General features: G+C 37.3%; 1 protein-coding gene across 1 annotated transcript in view; it reads left to right on the top strand.

Moving 5' to 3' along the window:
* LOC101893381 (all trans-polyprenyl-diphosphate synthase PDSS1) overlaps positions 1-15,199 on the top strand; it is a 110,887-nt gene that overhangs the window by 74,616 nt on the left and 21,072 nt on the right. The window contains exons 3-5 of the mRNA XM_059118035.1: positions 286-425; positions 3,534-3,675; positions 9,288-9,377. Of these exons, the coding sequence (XP_058974018.1) occupies positions 286-425; positions 3,534-3,675; positions 9,288-9,377 (372 nt within the window). The remainder of the gene's footprint in view (positions 1-285; positions 426-3,533; positions 3,676-9,287; positions 9,378-15,199) is intronic.

Here is a 15,199-nt window from a genome sequence, read left to right on the forward strand (position 1 = left end):
TAAACGAGCTGTGAGGCCGGGAGTCTCTAAGGTAGGAAGTCTCTATGGACGATCTGTGAAGGCAGGTAGCCTCTATAGACGAACTATGGAGGCAGGGAGTCTCTATAAACGAGGTGAAGGAAGTCTAAAGAAACAAACGTAAGGGAGTTCTTTTTGCCACGTAAAGGAAGACATTTTAGATGAATTTGAGAGGGTATTTTCAGGAGAGCTTAAAGGAGTATTTCATTGACATCTCTCTATTATTCATTATTTTTTATTTAATTATTCTCTTTTCTCTCTCTCCAGTTACTTTCACAAGGCACAACTCAAATGGAACTGGACACCATTGCCAATTACTATATTGATGGTCAGGGCAAAGCCCTAAGACCCATGATTACACTACTCATGTCCAAAGCCATAAATTATCATTTGAACAAAGAATCAAGGTAAGTCTCAACTTGGAATTCCATAATTTTATTGTCAAAAGCTCCTTGAATATTTTTTTGTTTTCTTTTTTGTTATGAACATTTTTTGGTTTAAAGTAATTGAAGCAGCAGCATGAAACAGGTTGCATACGTGATGCAGCTACCGTTGCCGCGTTGTTAATGATTTTATCAACGATAATGTCTGACATTATCGTATTGACTACATATTTATGTGATTTTGATTTCAATATTCACAGACAGTGGGAATTTTGACATAACTCAAAGTTATAAAGGTAAAGACGAGCTGAAAAGTCTTATTTATAGACGAGCTGAAAGGTCGTCTTTATAGATGAGCTGAAAGGTCGTCTCTATAGACGAGCTGAAAGGTCGTTCGTCTCTATAGACGAGCTGAAAGGTCGTTCGTCTCTATAGACGAGCTGAAAGGTCGTTCGTCTCTATAGACGAGCTGAAAGGTCGTTCGTCTCTATAGACGAGCTGAAAGGTCGTCTCTATAGAGACGACGAGCTGAAAGGTCGTCTTTATAGACGAAGTGAAAGGTCGAGACGACCTTAATTTTAGGACTCTTCAAAATCTTCAAAAGACTATGTAAAAGTATTCTGTATAGTTTGAAAATCTCCCATAGCTCTTCTATACAGAATCCCGTGCACTGGCCTTCTTCAGTCAGATTTTAAGTAGGTCTTCTATCAATAGTAGAAAATCTGCAGAGGTCTGTAGAATATCGTCTGTCTAAGGATAAATTTTGAAGGTATTTTTTGGAAAGTTTTTTTTCCATTATTTCGGAGATTTTATAGAAGGTCTTCCAGATATACAGGGTGAGATAGAAAAAATGCAACAAAGTCATTTATTTCGGAGATTTTATAGAAGGCCTTCCAGATATACAGGGTGAGATAGAAAAAAATGCACCAAAGTCATTTATTTCGGAGATTTTATAGAAGGCCTTCCAGATATACAGGGTGAGATAGAAAAAAATGCACCAAAGTCAAACGCCATAGTTTTTACATTTTTTTTTAATGTAATCAAAAAATATCGGAAATATCATCAAATTTTAGAATAAGTTTAGGTTTGTTCGAATTGATTGCCTTTGGCACGAATTATGGCCTTCAAACGGCCAATGAAACTGTCACACGCTGCCCGATTGTTGCTCTGCGGTATTTTGATCCATTCCTGGTGAAGCGTTTGCTTGAGGTGATCGACACTTTGGTAGTTTTTAATGCCAACCTTGCTTTCCGAAATATTCCAGGACACAACGGATTGATATCCGGAGATTTTGGTGACCATTGTGCGCTGGAAATGAAGCGAGGAATCTCATTTTGTAACCATTCTTTGGTGGCGCGTGCTGAGTGTATGGCGTCCTATTGGAATGTCCAAAGCCTACTGCCAAAATGTTTTACGTGACCAAGGCTTTAATACACCCTCCATAATATTTTCGTGATAATTTTCGGCATTTATTCTGATCGATCACGGTCGATTAATACGAGCGGAGAGCGACCACCGGCTGCTATGGCGGCCCACACCATCACCATGGCCGGCGCTTGAGTTCCGGTGGCCAACCGAAGGTGCACATTCTCAGCTGATCTCTTTGGCAGGTAAACACGATCATTTTGTTTGTTTACAAACTGCTGCATAACGAATGTTTTCTCATCGGAGAAACCCAAATTCGGTAGTTCATCACTTTCTGCCAAGCGAAGCAACTCTTGACCTCATTTGAGTCTGTTTTCTTTCTTTTGTGGTGTTCTGGCACTTTTTGGAATTTCAATGGCTTTACCCCGAGCTAATTTTTCAATATTTGCCGAATGGAATATTGCTATGTTTAGCCCACGAGCCATTTTATGGCCACTGCGATGCGGGTTTCGATCAAGTCGCTTCTTTGCTTTTCGGTAACGAGCGATGGCACAAAAGATTTATTCACATTTAAATGCTGCAGTGCTCTAACGATAGCCACTTGTGGTTTTCCAGCCAAATATAAAGAAATCACTCTACCACGCTTGAATTCCATCACGAATAAAATTTTTTCTGAAAAATTCTCACCAAAATGCTTTTGTACGCTTGTAAAGAATATAATGAGATATCACTGGAATAATTTTAAAATATGTCAGATGATGGCTTAGAAATGACAGCAGTCTGAAATTGGTTGCAGATTTTTCATCTCACCCTGTATTTGAACACATTTAATAGTTGTCTTTAATGTAAATATCTAAATAACAAAGGACCTGATAACAATTCCATGCATAAAAATAGTATACGATTAAATTTCCGATAAAATAAGAGTTTCCATCTCCAAAAGTCCATAGCATGAATTTAGCTCCACTGTGGAACGATTACAGAAGATCCGCTGCTTTTTCGAAATTCTACCAAACATTTTAAGTCTACGTATGACCAATGGAAACCTAAGAAAATGCCTTCTATGACTTTAGGTTTCCCATCTCTGATACGCACACACACATGTGTTTTCGTGGCAATCACTCGCAACATGTTGCCTCTAACTCGTATCCTCTTATCCAAACACTTTCAAATAATCATTAAAATTTAGTGCGTTACCATTTACAGTTATCTGGCCAAATAAAAACTGCAACAATTATTTTAATTAGCTTGAAAATTGCACATAACTTCTGACAATTTTTATGAAGAAATCAAAATGAATTTTTGTAATAATTTCGATAATTAAAAATAAATAAAAAAAAAATCCCACTGTAAATGATGGACACACATACATACATATATTCATACATATTGTGCGCCTTGTTATTTCTCATTATTTGCAATTCGCATAAATCACTGCGTCGGACAATTGCAATTGTTTTCTTTCGACAGAGAGGCAATATGTCCTCCCCCCCTCTCCATCCCTGCATTAAATGTGTATGTCATTGGCGTGTAACGTATCAATAATTAGTTGCCTGCCACAATTATTGGCCAGATATTAACCCAATTTTTTTAGATGATTTTCGGTTTTTTTTATTGTAACATTTTTTTTGCTGTGTTTTGCAATGTTGAATTATTGAATTGATACAAACTGATTTTTTTTGTGTTGCAATTTTTTCATTTATTTATTTATTTATTTATTTATAATCATCAATGTGTGTCTTCTTTTGTGTGTGTTTTTTTTTGCAGGGAACTCTTGGATAAACAACGACAAATCGCCATGTTCTCTGAAATGGTGCACTCAGCCAGTTTGGTGCACGACGATGTCATCGATCAGTCTGATTTTCGTCGCGGCAAACCCAGTGTAAATGTCTTATGGAATCATAAAAAGGTGGGTAATATTTCAATTTTTAGCCATCATAGAAATAATGTAGTATCGCACTGTTAAAGTTCCTAATACCAATAATGAATGTATTGTTGTTGCATAATAGTTAGGAAACTAACAGAACGGTTGTAACTTATTTAGAGCCTCTTACAGTGTGATGTTCGAAAAATCTCCATTATCGCATTTGTTACCCATAATTAATTCTATAAAAAAAAACTATATCAATAACAAGTAAAAAAGCAGTAAGTTAGCCTCCACCATTTAGACCGAATTTGAAAATTTTCGAAAAAGATAACATTCGCCAAAAATTCTGCTAACATTTCAAAAATACCGAATATAGTCGTTATATTAGGGCCTGTACGACGTGCACCTACATAGGCATTGTTTGTCACATGCCATTGCCATATTCAAATTCGAAACTTGAAATAAACGGTGAATAATGTATCCAAAATTATCAAAATACCGTACGTAGGGAGGTACCGTTATATAGGAGCTATACGAAGACCTGGACCTGCATAGAAAATTTTCTGTCACAGGCTATAGCTTCCATTACGAACTTCAAGTACGACATCTCAAACAATTTCGGTGAGTATTGTACCTAAAATCGTCAAAATATCGAATATAAGGAGGTACTGATATATGGGTCCTATACGAAGACCTTGACCTGCATAGACAATTTTCTGCCTTAGGCTGTAGTATCAATTTCGAACTTCAAATGCCAAATATGAAACAATTCCGGTGAATATTGTCGCTAAAATCATCAAAATACCGAATATCGGGAGGTACCGTTATATGGGGGCTATATGAAAACGTGAACCTACATTGCCCATTTACGAACTTAACCTGCCTACTGGCAAAATAGACAAAATAGATTATTATTTCCATGAGTTACAAACGGAATGACAAAATGAATATACCCTCCATAGTATGGTGGAGGATATAATAAAAGAGTAAAGTAATTGACTGACTGATCTACAGACTGAATAACCTAACGATTCATCAAATGGCTGAAGCTAGAAATTTTGGGTGGGGGTCACTCTTGGTCTGAAGGGGTCAGATACGGCTGAGTTTTTGGAAATTCGTAATAGAACGGTTCGAAAAGTATTAAAAGGTACTAAATATGGTACCCTTTGTTTGTGAGGTAGCAGAGGAGCAAGAACTCTTAAATTTGGAATGAGGGTCACTGTCCTTATAGATAACCTGAAGGTTCGTCTCTATGGATGACCTAAAGGCCCGTTTCTATAGACGACCTGTAGGCCCGTCTCTATAGACGACCTGAAGGCCCGTGTCTATAGACGATATAAAAGTCGTCTCTATAGATGAGCTGAAAGGTAGTCTCTATAGACGAGCTTGAAGGTCGTCTCTATAGACGAGCTTGAAGGTCGTCTCTATAGACGAGCTTGAAGGTCGTCTCTATAGACGAGCTTGAAGGTCGTCTCTATAGACGAGCTTGAAGGTCGTCTCTATAGACGAGCTTGAAGGTCGTCTCTATAGACGAGCTTGAAGGTCGTCTCTATAGACGAGCTTGAAGGTCGTCTCTATAGACCCTTTGTATTTGAGGTAGCAGAGGAGCAAGAACTCTTAAATATGGAATAAGGGTCACTGGTGGAGTGTATGATAAATGTACCACCATTTTTTTTGGAAAAAAGGTTTCCCCCAAAAGTGTACGAAAAGTACTAAAATGTACTACATTTGGTACAATTTCGTATTATATGAACGGTTAGAGGTAAAAACTTGAAATTTGGAATGCGAATCAAGGTTTAGGAGTAGAGTCGATGTAAGGACGTATTTTTGGAAATTTAGTCCAATTTGAATTTGGAGGAACAGATGGAGATGGAATCCTGAAATTTGAGCTTAAAATTACTGGCGGAGTGTAGAATCGGGATGTGGAGGAAGTTTTCGAAATTTATACTTATGTGCATGTTTAGTCCTAAATGGTACTAAATTTCGATTTGGGTGAACCGATAAAGCTGGGATTCTAAAATGTATAAATAAGGTAGGTAGTTTTGGAAATTCGTACTTATGTGTACTAAATGGTACTAAATTTGGTACAATTTAAGTTTTGGGAGAACCAATAGAGCTGGAATTTGGAAATAACATTGCTCTTGCCTTGTAGGACTTAGGTATGTGGGTAGTTTTGGAAATTCGTACTTATGTGTACCAAATGGTACTACATTTGGTACATTTTAACTTTTATGTGAACCAGTAACGTTGAAATCCTGAAATTTGAAAATAAGATTTCTATGGGACTCTATGTACTCATAAAAATTTGTACTAAAATGCGCCTAATGGTAATAAATTTGGTACAATTTGGTGAAACAATAGAGCTGGTATCCTGAAAATTGGAAATAAGATTACTGTCAGAGTGTAGGATTGGGAAATGTAGCTGTTTTTGGAAATTTGTACTTTTGTAAATAAAGTAGAATTTGTATTTGGGTGATGAACAAACAGGGGTGAAATCCTAAAATTTGAAATTGTAATTATAGGTTGAGTGTAGGATTGGGGTATGTAAGAAGCTTTGGAAATTCGTACTTATGTGTACTAAATTTGGTACAAATTGAAATTGTGTCAACCGTTGCGCTGGACTTTTCAAATTTGGAACGAGAGTCACTGAGGTAGTGCAGGATAGATGTACCGAAGGGTTTTTGGAAATTCGAACTTTAAATTTAGGAAATGTTACTAGACTTCTAAAATGGTACCACTTGGCATTATGTGAACGGATATAGCTATAAAGTTGAAATTTTTATGAGAATCACGGTTAATGTGTACTATAATTGAACGAAAAGCACAAAATAGTACTAAATTTTGTCTTGGGTGAACATTTAGTGCTAACATAACTATGGCCGGTGCTTGAGTTCTGGTGACCAACCGAAGGTGCACACTTTCAGCTGACCTCTTTGGCAGGTAAACACGATCATTTTGTTTATTTACAAACTGCTGGACAGCGAATGTTTGGCTTTCCCGAGCTCATTTTTCAATATTTGCCAAATGGAATATTGCGATATGTTCAGCTCACGAGCCATTTTTCGGCCACTGCGACGCGGCTTTCGATCAAGTCGCTTCTTTACTTTTTGAACCATTTCTGCTGATACGGCTGTTTTCTTTCGTCCACTTCCTTGACGTCGGGCTACGTTATCAGTATCACGGTAACGAGCGATGATCCGAGACACAAAAGATTTATCCACATTTAAATGTTGGAGTGCCACCTGTGGTTTTCCAGCCAAATACAAAGAAATCTAACTATCACGCTTGAATTCCATCACGAATAACTTTTTTTTCTGGAAAGTTCTCACCTAAATGCTTTTGTTTGCTTGTAAACAATATAATGAGCTATCACTAAAATAATTTTAACAGCTGTCGGACGAGTTGCTTAGAAATGACAGTAGTCTGAAATTGCTTTCAGTTTTTTCATCTCAGCCTGTATTCCAATCCGATGCAGTTTTGTATGGACTGTCTGTTGTAATCACGCTATATTTTGCACACGTGTTTATTTTTCCAGTAGGCAGGTTAAGTTCGTAAATGGGCCATGTAGGTCCTCGTTTTCATATAGCCCCCATATAACGGTACCTCCCGATATTCGGTATTTTGATGATTTTATCGACATTATTCACCGGAATTGTTTCAAATTTGGTATTTGAAGTGCGAAATGGATACTACAGCCTATGACAGAAAATTGTCTGTGTAGGTCCACGACTTCGTATAGCCCCCATATAACGGTACCTCCTGATTTTCGGTATTTTGATGATTTTAGGGACATTATTCACCGGAATTGTTTCAAATCAGGTATTTGAGATTCGTAATAGATACTACAGCCTATGACAGAAAATTGTCTGTGCAGGTCCACGTCTTCGTATATCCCCCATATAATGGTACCTCCCAATATTCGGTATTTTTATGATTTTAGCGATATTATTTACCGGAATTGTTTCAAATTTGGTATTTAAGATTCGTAATAGATACTACACCCTAAGACAGAAAATTGTTTGTGCCCCCATAAGGGTACCTCCCAATATTCGGTATTTTGATGATTTTAGCGTCATTATTCACCAGAATTGTTTCAAATTACGTATTTATTTTTCGTTATGGGAACTACAGTCTGCGACAGAAAATTGTTTAAGCAGGTCCAGGTCTTCGTATAGGCCCCATATATCAGTACCTCCCTATATTCGTTATTTTGACGATTTTAGGTACAATACTCACCGAAATTGTATGAGATGTCGTATTTGAAGTTCGTAATGGATGCTACAGCCTGTGACAGAAAATTGTCTATGCTGGTCCAGGTCTTCGCACATCTCCTATATAACGGTACCTCCCTATACACGATATTTTTATATGGTAATGGCTTATGACAAACAATGCCTATGTAGGCCCACGTCGTATAGACCCCAATATAACGACTATATTCTGTACTTTTAAGATTTTAACAGAATTTTAAATTTATTTTTTGAATATTTCCAAATTCGTTCCATATGGTGGAGGGTATTCAAAGTTCGGCCCGGCCGAACTTACTGCTTTTTAAATTGTTCTAATTATTTTTTGATATCCGAAATGGTGTACGTTTAAAATTTTCCAACAACATATGACATTTAGAAATTGAAAAGAACAACTCTACTAGCAACTTATTAAAATCCGATGCATTTTGCTTATGGACCCCCGAAGTTTGGGAAAAAAATCAATCACAAAAGATGTATTAATCGTTCTACGATATATATTTTCAAAGACATTTTTAGTTGTTTTCTTAAAATTTGAACTTAGAAATATGTGTTGTGCTTGGCCGCCACAGTGACGTATACATGTTGCCATCACTTATACGCAAGCATGGTCAATTATTATTTTTATGAGTGGATGTTCACAATTCTTCCATATGGCCATTTAAAATCAAATGAATTGAAAATTTAGCCTTTGCTTAATATAAACACATTAATTTTTTTTTTTTATTTAAAATTCTTGTGGCATTCCGAATTTCAAGCACTGCAATTTAATACAGCAATTATGGCGTGTAAGAAACCGAGCATGTCTCTGAGCATGTAAATTATGACAGATAACAAATTCAGGCAATAAAGATACAAAGACTACTAGTTTTAATGGCATAACGATAAACACAATTAAATTGTTATCTGTCTCTCGCTCTCTGCAAAGAACCTTCAACTTAACAAAACTCCAAGTTAAAGTAAAGTTTTAATTTTTATTCTGGCAATTCTGCCAAAAAAAACTTAAACAGCCGCACACTTGCAAAATAATAAACACCTTTTGCAGTTTCATGGCCCAGGTGTAGTTTTTTTTTTTTTTTTTTTTGGCTATATCAAGATCAAAAGATATGTAAAACTATAACAGCAACAACAACAACAGCAATAAATGTTTATGGCCCATATTAATAGCTGTGATAAATGGCTGGTGATTATCGTGAATGGCCTTTTTTTCTCTCTCTCGTTGCGATGGAAGTGGCGATAATTTAATTCTTTTATTATGCAGCAACAACAAAAACACCAACACCAACATTACCGTTACAGTTATCATTCTATAAAATTTACTGATGCCTTTTAGCGATTTCCGTTTACATTAATTTTATTTAATTTTGTTTCTTGTTCTTTTCTTCAACCCGCAAAAAAAAAAAACAGGTTACAATGGCCGGCGATTATATTTTGGCAGTGGCTTCAATTATGGTGGCACGCTTGAAATCCGATGATGTCACAATAGTCATGAGTCAGGTGAGTTTAAATGTAGAGTTTTTTTCCTTTCGAAATGTGCATTTGTGCAATTAAAAGTTAAGAAGATACTACCGGTTATCTGATCGGGGGGTAGAAATAAATATTTGTCATTAAACATATCGGAAGATGCAAGTAATTATTAATGCTGTAGACGTCATGGTTTCTTCATTAATACACATGTTGCGGCAATGTGAACTCTCATGACCGGAGATTATCTTGTGAATTGCTGTCTAAGAAGACCAGAACTTGTTCTCGAAACAGAAGATATTCTATACGAGAACAGAAAGTCTCCTCAAACAATGGTGGAAGTCTTCTCATAGAAGACGAGAAGGCCTTCTTAAGGTCTTCTTATAGAAGACCTCAAGGTCTTCTTGTAGAAGACCCCAAGGCCTTCTTTTAGAAGACCAAAAGGTCTTCTTATAGAAGACCTCAACGTCTTCTCATAGAAGAGTCGAATGTCTTCTTATGGAAGCCGATAACTGTTTCTTATAGAAGTCGAGGAGGTCCTTTCATAGCAGGCGAGATGGTCTCCTTATAGAAGAGCAGAATCTCTTCTTATAGAAAAAGCAGTGGGTCTTCTTCTCATAGAAGAGCAGACGCTCTCCTCAGAGAAGAGTTGGAGGTTCCCTCATAGAAGATCTGGAGGTCTTCTCATAGAAGATCTGGAGGTGTTCTCATAGAAGATCTGGAGGTGTTCTCATAGAAGATCTGGAGATCTCCTCATAGAAGATCTGGCGATCTTCGCATAGAAGATCTGGAGATCTTCGCATAGAAGATCTGGAGATCTTCGCATAGAAGATCAGGAAATCTTTTCATAGAAGATCTGGAGATATTCTCATAGAAGATCTGGAGATCTTCTCATAGAAGATATGGAGATCTTCTCATAGAAGATCTGGATATCTTCTCATAGAAGATCTGGATATCTTCTCATAGAAGATATGGAGATCTTCTCATGGAAGATCTGAGGATCTTCTCATGGAAGATCTGGAGATCTTCTCATAGAAGATCTGGAGATCTTCTCATAGACGATCTGGAGATCTTCTCATAGAAGATCTGGAGATCTTCTCATAGAAGATCTGGAGGTCTTCCCATAGACGATCTGGAGATCTTCTTATAGAAGGTCTGGAGGTCTTCTTATAAAAGATCTGAAGGTTTTCTCATAGAAGATCTGGAGGTCTTTTCATAGAAGATCTGAAGGTCTTCTCATAGAAGATCTGAAGGTCTTCTCATAGAAGATCTGAAGGTCTTCTCATAGAAGATCTGAATGTCTTCTCATAGAAGATCTGAAGGTCTTCTCATAGAAGAGCAGACGCTCTTCTCATAGAAGAGCAGACGCTCTTCTCATAGAAGAGTTGGAGGTTCCCTCATAAAAGATCTGGAGATCTTCTCAAAGAAGACCTGGAGACCTTCTCATAGAAGATCTGGAGATCTTCTCATAGAAGATCTGGAGATCTTCTCATAGAAGATCTGGAGATCTTCTCATAGAAGATCTGGAGATCTTCTCATAGAAGATCTGGAGATCTTCTCATAGAAGATCTGGAGATCTTCTCATAGAAGATCTGGAGATCTTCTCATAGAAGATCTGGAGATCTTCTCATAGAAGATCTGGAGATCTTCTCATAGAAGATCTGGAGATCTTCTCATAGAAGATCTGGAGATCTTCTCATAAAAGGCCTGCACAAGACGAATTATATGAATTATGCTTTTTTCGACACACTGACTTTGTCTACTCAATCATGCGCTATGTATTTGAAAAGCAATGACAACCAACAACATCCCCCATTTTGATTCATGTGTGCCATTGTCTAAGGTTCGATCGTGGCATGGCTGACTCGAATATTTGCATGGTGTTCTCGAAAATTGCAGGGTGTCAACGATCACATCGAACCGTGTCATCGTCAAATTGTGTGTCATTTGTGTACGTGTGCTTAAATTGAGAGTGTGTGTGTGTTACTTTCGACGGTGAGGATGTGTTTTTGTGTATGCTGTAATTTTGAAGTAACAAACACCGCGTAAATATAAAATTGAGTTCAATAACAAAATGTGCATTGACATCAACAAATGAATAGAAAAAAATGAAACATATACTGAACAATCCCAATTTATTGATGATTATCGTAAAATTTTGGTCATAAAAAAGAGGTAAATATTGTTTGCCTATTTTCTACCTACATAAAGAGTTCTTTTAAAATTAAAGTTTGTGGACAGAGACTTGATTCTCATTCAATAACAGAATATGCACAGAATTGAACAATGGAAGTATATAGTGTTGTTACATGAATTAAAGTAGCACTCATTCTCATTTACACCTCACTAACGGAGGCAAACATTTATGAAATTATAATCAACAATTCAGGGGATTATTGTTTTTTTTTTTTAATAAGGATTAACAAAAACACGAAATGTGAATGTTTCGTGTTTCTTTATTACAAAAATTTTATTTTTTTACATATCGGAAAAGCAGGTAGCGATTGCGCTGTGCCTTCATCACGTGTGTGTCTTTTCGTTGGCAATTGCTTCATAATTGTTGTTGTTTTTTTGATAGAACATTTTTGTATGACACACTATTCAACATTCCATTTTATTGGTCATTACATGTTATGACGATCGGTTTGAATGTGACCGACATGACGAGACATCGAGCATTTGGTTGGATGTCACGTACTGTTATGCGTTTGATCAAACAGGGCATAACATGACGAGCGTTTTCTCTCCATGGCATAAATAGAGAAAATTGTCACATTTGCAGCCCTTTACTTCTCATAGAAGATCTGGAGATCTTCTCATAGAAGATCTGGAGATCATCTCATAGAAGATCTGGAGATCTTCTTATAGAAGATCTGGAGATCTTCTCATAGAAGATCTACAGATCTTCTATGAGAAGATCTCCAGATCTTCTCATAGAAGATCTGTAGATCTTCTCGTAGAAGATCTGTAGATCTTCTCATAGAAGATCTGTAGATCTTCTCATAGAAGATCTGTAGATCTTCTCATAGAAGATCCTGTAGAAGTAGAGCAGAAGTTCTTCCTTTCTTAGAAGAGCAGTAGCTCTTCCTGCAGAGTAGAGCAGAAGCTCTTCTTTTTTTAGAGCAGTAGCTCTTCCTGTAGAAGTAGAGCAGAAACACTTCTTCTTGTAGAAAAGCAGGAACTCTTTTTCTTGTAGAAGGTCAGAAGATCTCCTTGTAGGAGAGCAGAAGTTCTCTTTCTTTTTGAAGAAAAGGGGAAGCTCTTCTACTCGTAGAAGAGCAGAACCTCTTCTTCTTGTAGAAGAATATATAGAAGAAAAGAGTAGAAGCTCTTTTTCTCAGAAAAGAGCAGACAAAGCTACTCTCACAGAGGGCCAGGTGGTTTCTCCCCCGGAAGACCAGGTGTTCTTCTCTCCCAGAAGACAAGGTGTTCTTCTCCCTCAGAAGACCAGGTGTTCTTCTCCCCTAGAAGACCAGGTGTTCTTCTCCCCTAGAACACCAGGTGTTCTTCTCTCCCAGAAGACCAGTTGGTCTTCTCCCCCAGAAGACCAGATGGTCTTCTCCCCCAGAAGACCAGTTGGTCGTCTCCCACAGAAGACCAGTTGGTCTTCTCCCACAGAAGACCAGGGGGTCGTTTCCCCCAGAAGACCAGGGGGTCTTCACTCTCCTGGACGACCTTGGTGTTCTCTCTCTCTCTTTCCTGAAGAATAAGTTTGCCTTCTCTCACATAGAAGGCCAGTTGGTCTTCTCTCTCACAGAAGAAAAATTGGTCTCCTCTCTCATAGAAGACCAGTTGGTATCTTCTGAAGACCAGTTATTCCTTTTTCACAGAATGCCATCTGGTATTTGTTTATAGAAGACGGTTTCGTCTTTCCATAAAATACCGGTTTTTAATGTTAAGGGCCTATCTGTTTGTCTTCTGGCAAAGAATGCAGTTTGTCTGTGGTTCGAATCAATAATTCACTAGAATTAACAATAAAAAAGAAGACATGAAACAACACAACAATCCTGTAAAAAATCAGGAAGTTAAAATGCGTCTGCAAAATATTTCTGCAAGGTCATCGCTCAAATTAAAAAGTCTAAACCTACACAGACTTTATGTTTGTGGTTTCCAAGCGGAGTTAGGCAGATGTTTTAGGGTTGGCTTACAACTTTAATGTCTGCGAGTTCGCAGGCATGTTGTCAAGTTGTGGTTTGAGTTCAATAGTAGATGTAACCTTGAAAGTAGAACAAAATTCATAATTCCTGTTCGAGGGAAGAAGAACTTTTGTGTGATGGGGGGATTTTTTTGCGCGTTGGAGTCAGACTAAAAGGGTATGACAAAGGTGAGTGATGGGAAACCTTTTTTAGAGGAGTCATGTAATGTGGGATATTTAATTAAGAATCTTTGTTATGGGATTTAATCTTCTGGAAGTTATCGAATCTACCCTATTCTTAAAAGTCCCCCTTTTGGAAAAAGTTCCTTTTTTCAAAAAAAGTCCCCCTGTTCGGAAAAAACTGATATTGGTTCACATTAACTCTCATATTGATTGGTAGTTGCCAAGAAAACGACATGCGAACATTAAATTAAAAACAAAATTATTAAAAAACAAAAAATGCCAGGCACGTAAACGAAACAATGTTTGTTGCGGTTAAGTCTTTTGGTGCGCGGTCTTTAACCGCTTGTCCCGTTTAAATGCCTCTGGTTATGGTCAAATGGCTGTCTTTCTAGGTATTTTTTTTTGGCAAGGGTGTGCCAAATAGTTTTGTATTTATTTTGAAAAAAAAAAAAATGTTTGAAAAAATCTATGCTAAATTAGGAGACAAATCTCCGCCGATATTGAAACCGCCGTATCTGGTAAAAAGCACGCAGCATCTTCGTTGGAGCGTATTGGCAGCGTGTGTTGGACATTTTGTGTTTATCTATGAAATTGTCAAAGAGGGAGACGCACCCTAATAATCATCAATGCCATTTTAATGGCCAAAAGTTGGCGGTGTGAAATCCCCCAGCTAAGCAAAGTAAACAAAATATTGGAGGAAGAAAAAAACTGAAGAAGAGGTAGAAGAAGACAGCAGAAAACCACCTTCCAATGCGTTTTTAATATTTCGTATTTAAATTTAAAGAAGAAGAAGAAGAAGATGGGGCTTACATAATCCAAAGCCCCGGCAACCAAGTTATGGCCAACCTGCCAAGCCAGGCAACGAACGGTCTTTGGTGTAAAATTTCTTTTCATGGCTGCCAAAAATACAAAAAAAAAAACGATCCATTCATGCCCTGGCATTAAAATGAAACTTTGAGCGTTTTTATGGCTACGTATTGCCAAATGTCTAATTCTGCTGCTGCCATCGAACCAAGTTAATGAATGAGTAAATTCGACAGACAAATAGACAGACAGCATGGCTAACTTTTTTGGTGCCGATTTTTTTTCTCTCCATCTCTCTCTGATTTTTGACAAGAAAGTGTGGTGCGTGTTTTTTTTAACTAATCAGTTTCCGCATTTCTTGTTGTTGTTGTTTTTCAAAAAAAAAAAAAAAAAAAAAAATTGGGAAGAGTTTGCAGGGCCCTGTAATCTTTTATCTTTGCAGTGTGTATCAAGATCCCAAGCTATGAGTCTATTTGCATGACAAATTGTCAATTCTTTGGAATTCCTAAACGCTGTCAATTAACAAATCTCCACAATTCAGGGTCGTTGGCATATCGAGCTCTTAAATACTTCACTCTAACGTGTAAGTTTTCAGATGGCTTTCTCACATTCCGATATCCACTGTAGTCAAGTTGAAATAGACAAATTCCCACAAAATCTGAATTATTGTGGAGAGCTAGGGGTTGGCTTTCCAATTATAAATCTGAAAAGTTCCCATCGATGCTATGGGTGC

The sequence above is a fragment of the Musca domestica genome, unplaced genomic scaffold (genome assembly GCF_030504385.1).
Source record: "Musca domestica strain aabys unplaced genomic scaffold, Musca_domestica.polishedcontigs.V.1.1 1, whole genome shotgun sequence".
NCBI classification, from domain to species: Eukaryota; Metazoa; Arthropoda; class Insecta; order Diptera; family Muscidae; genus Musca; species Musca domestica.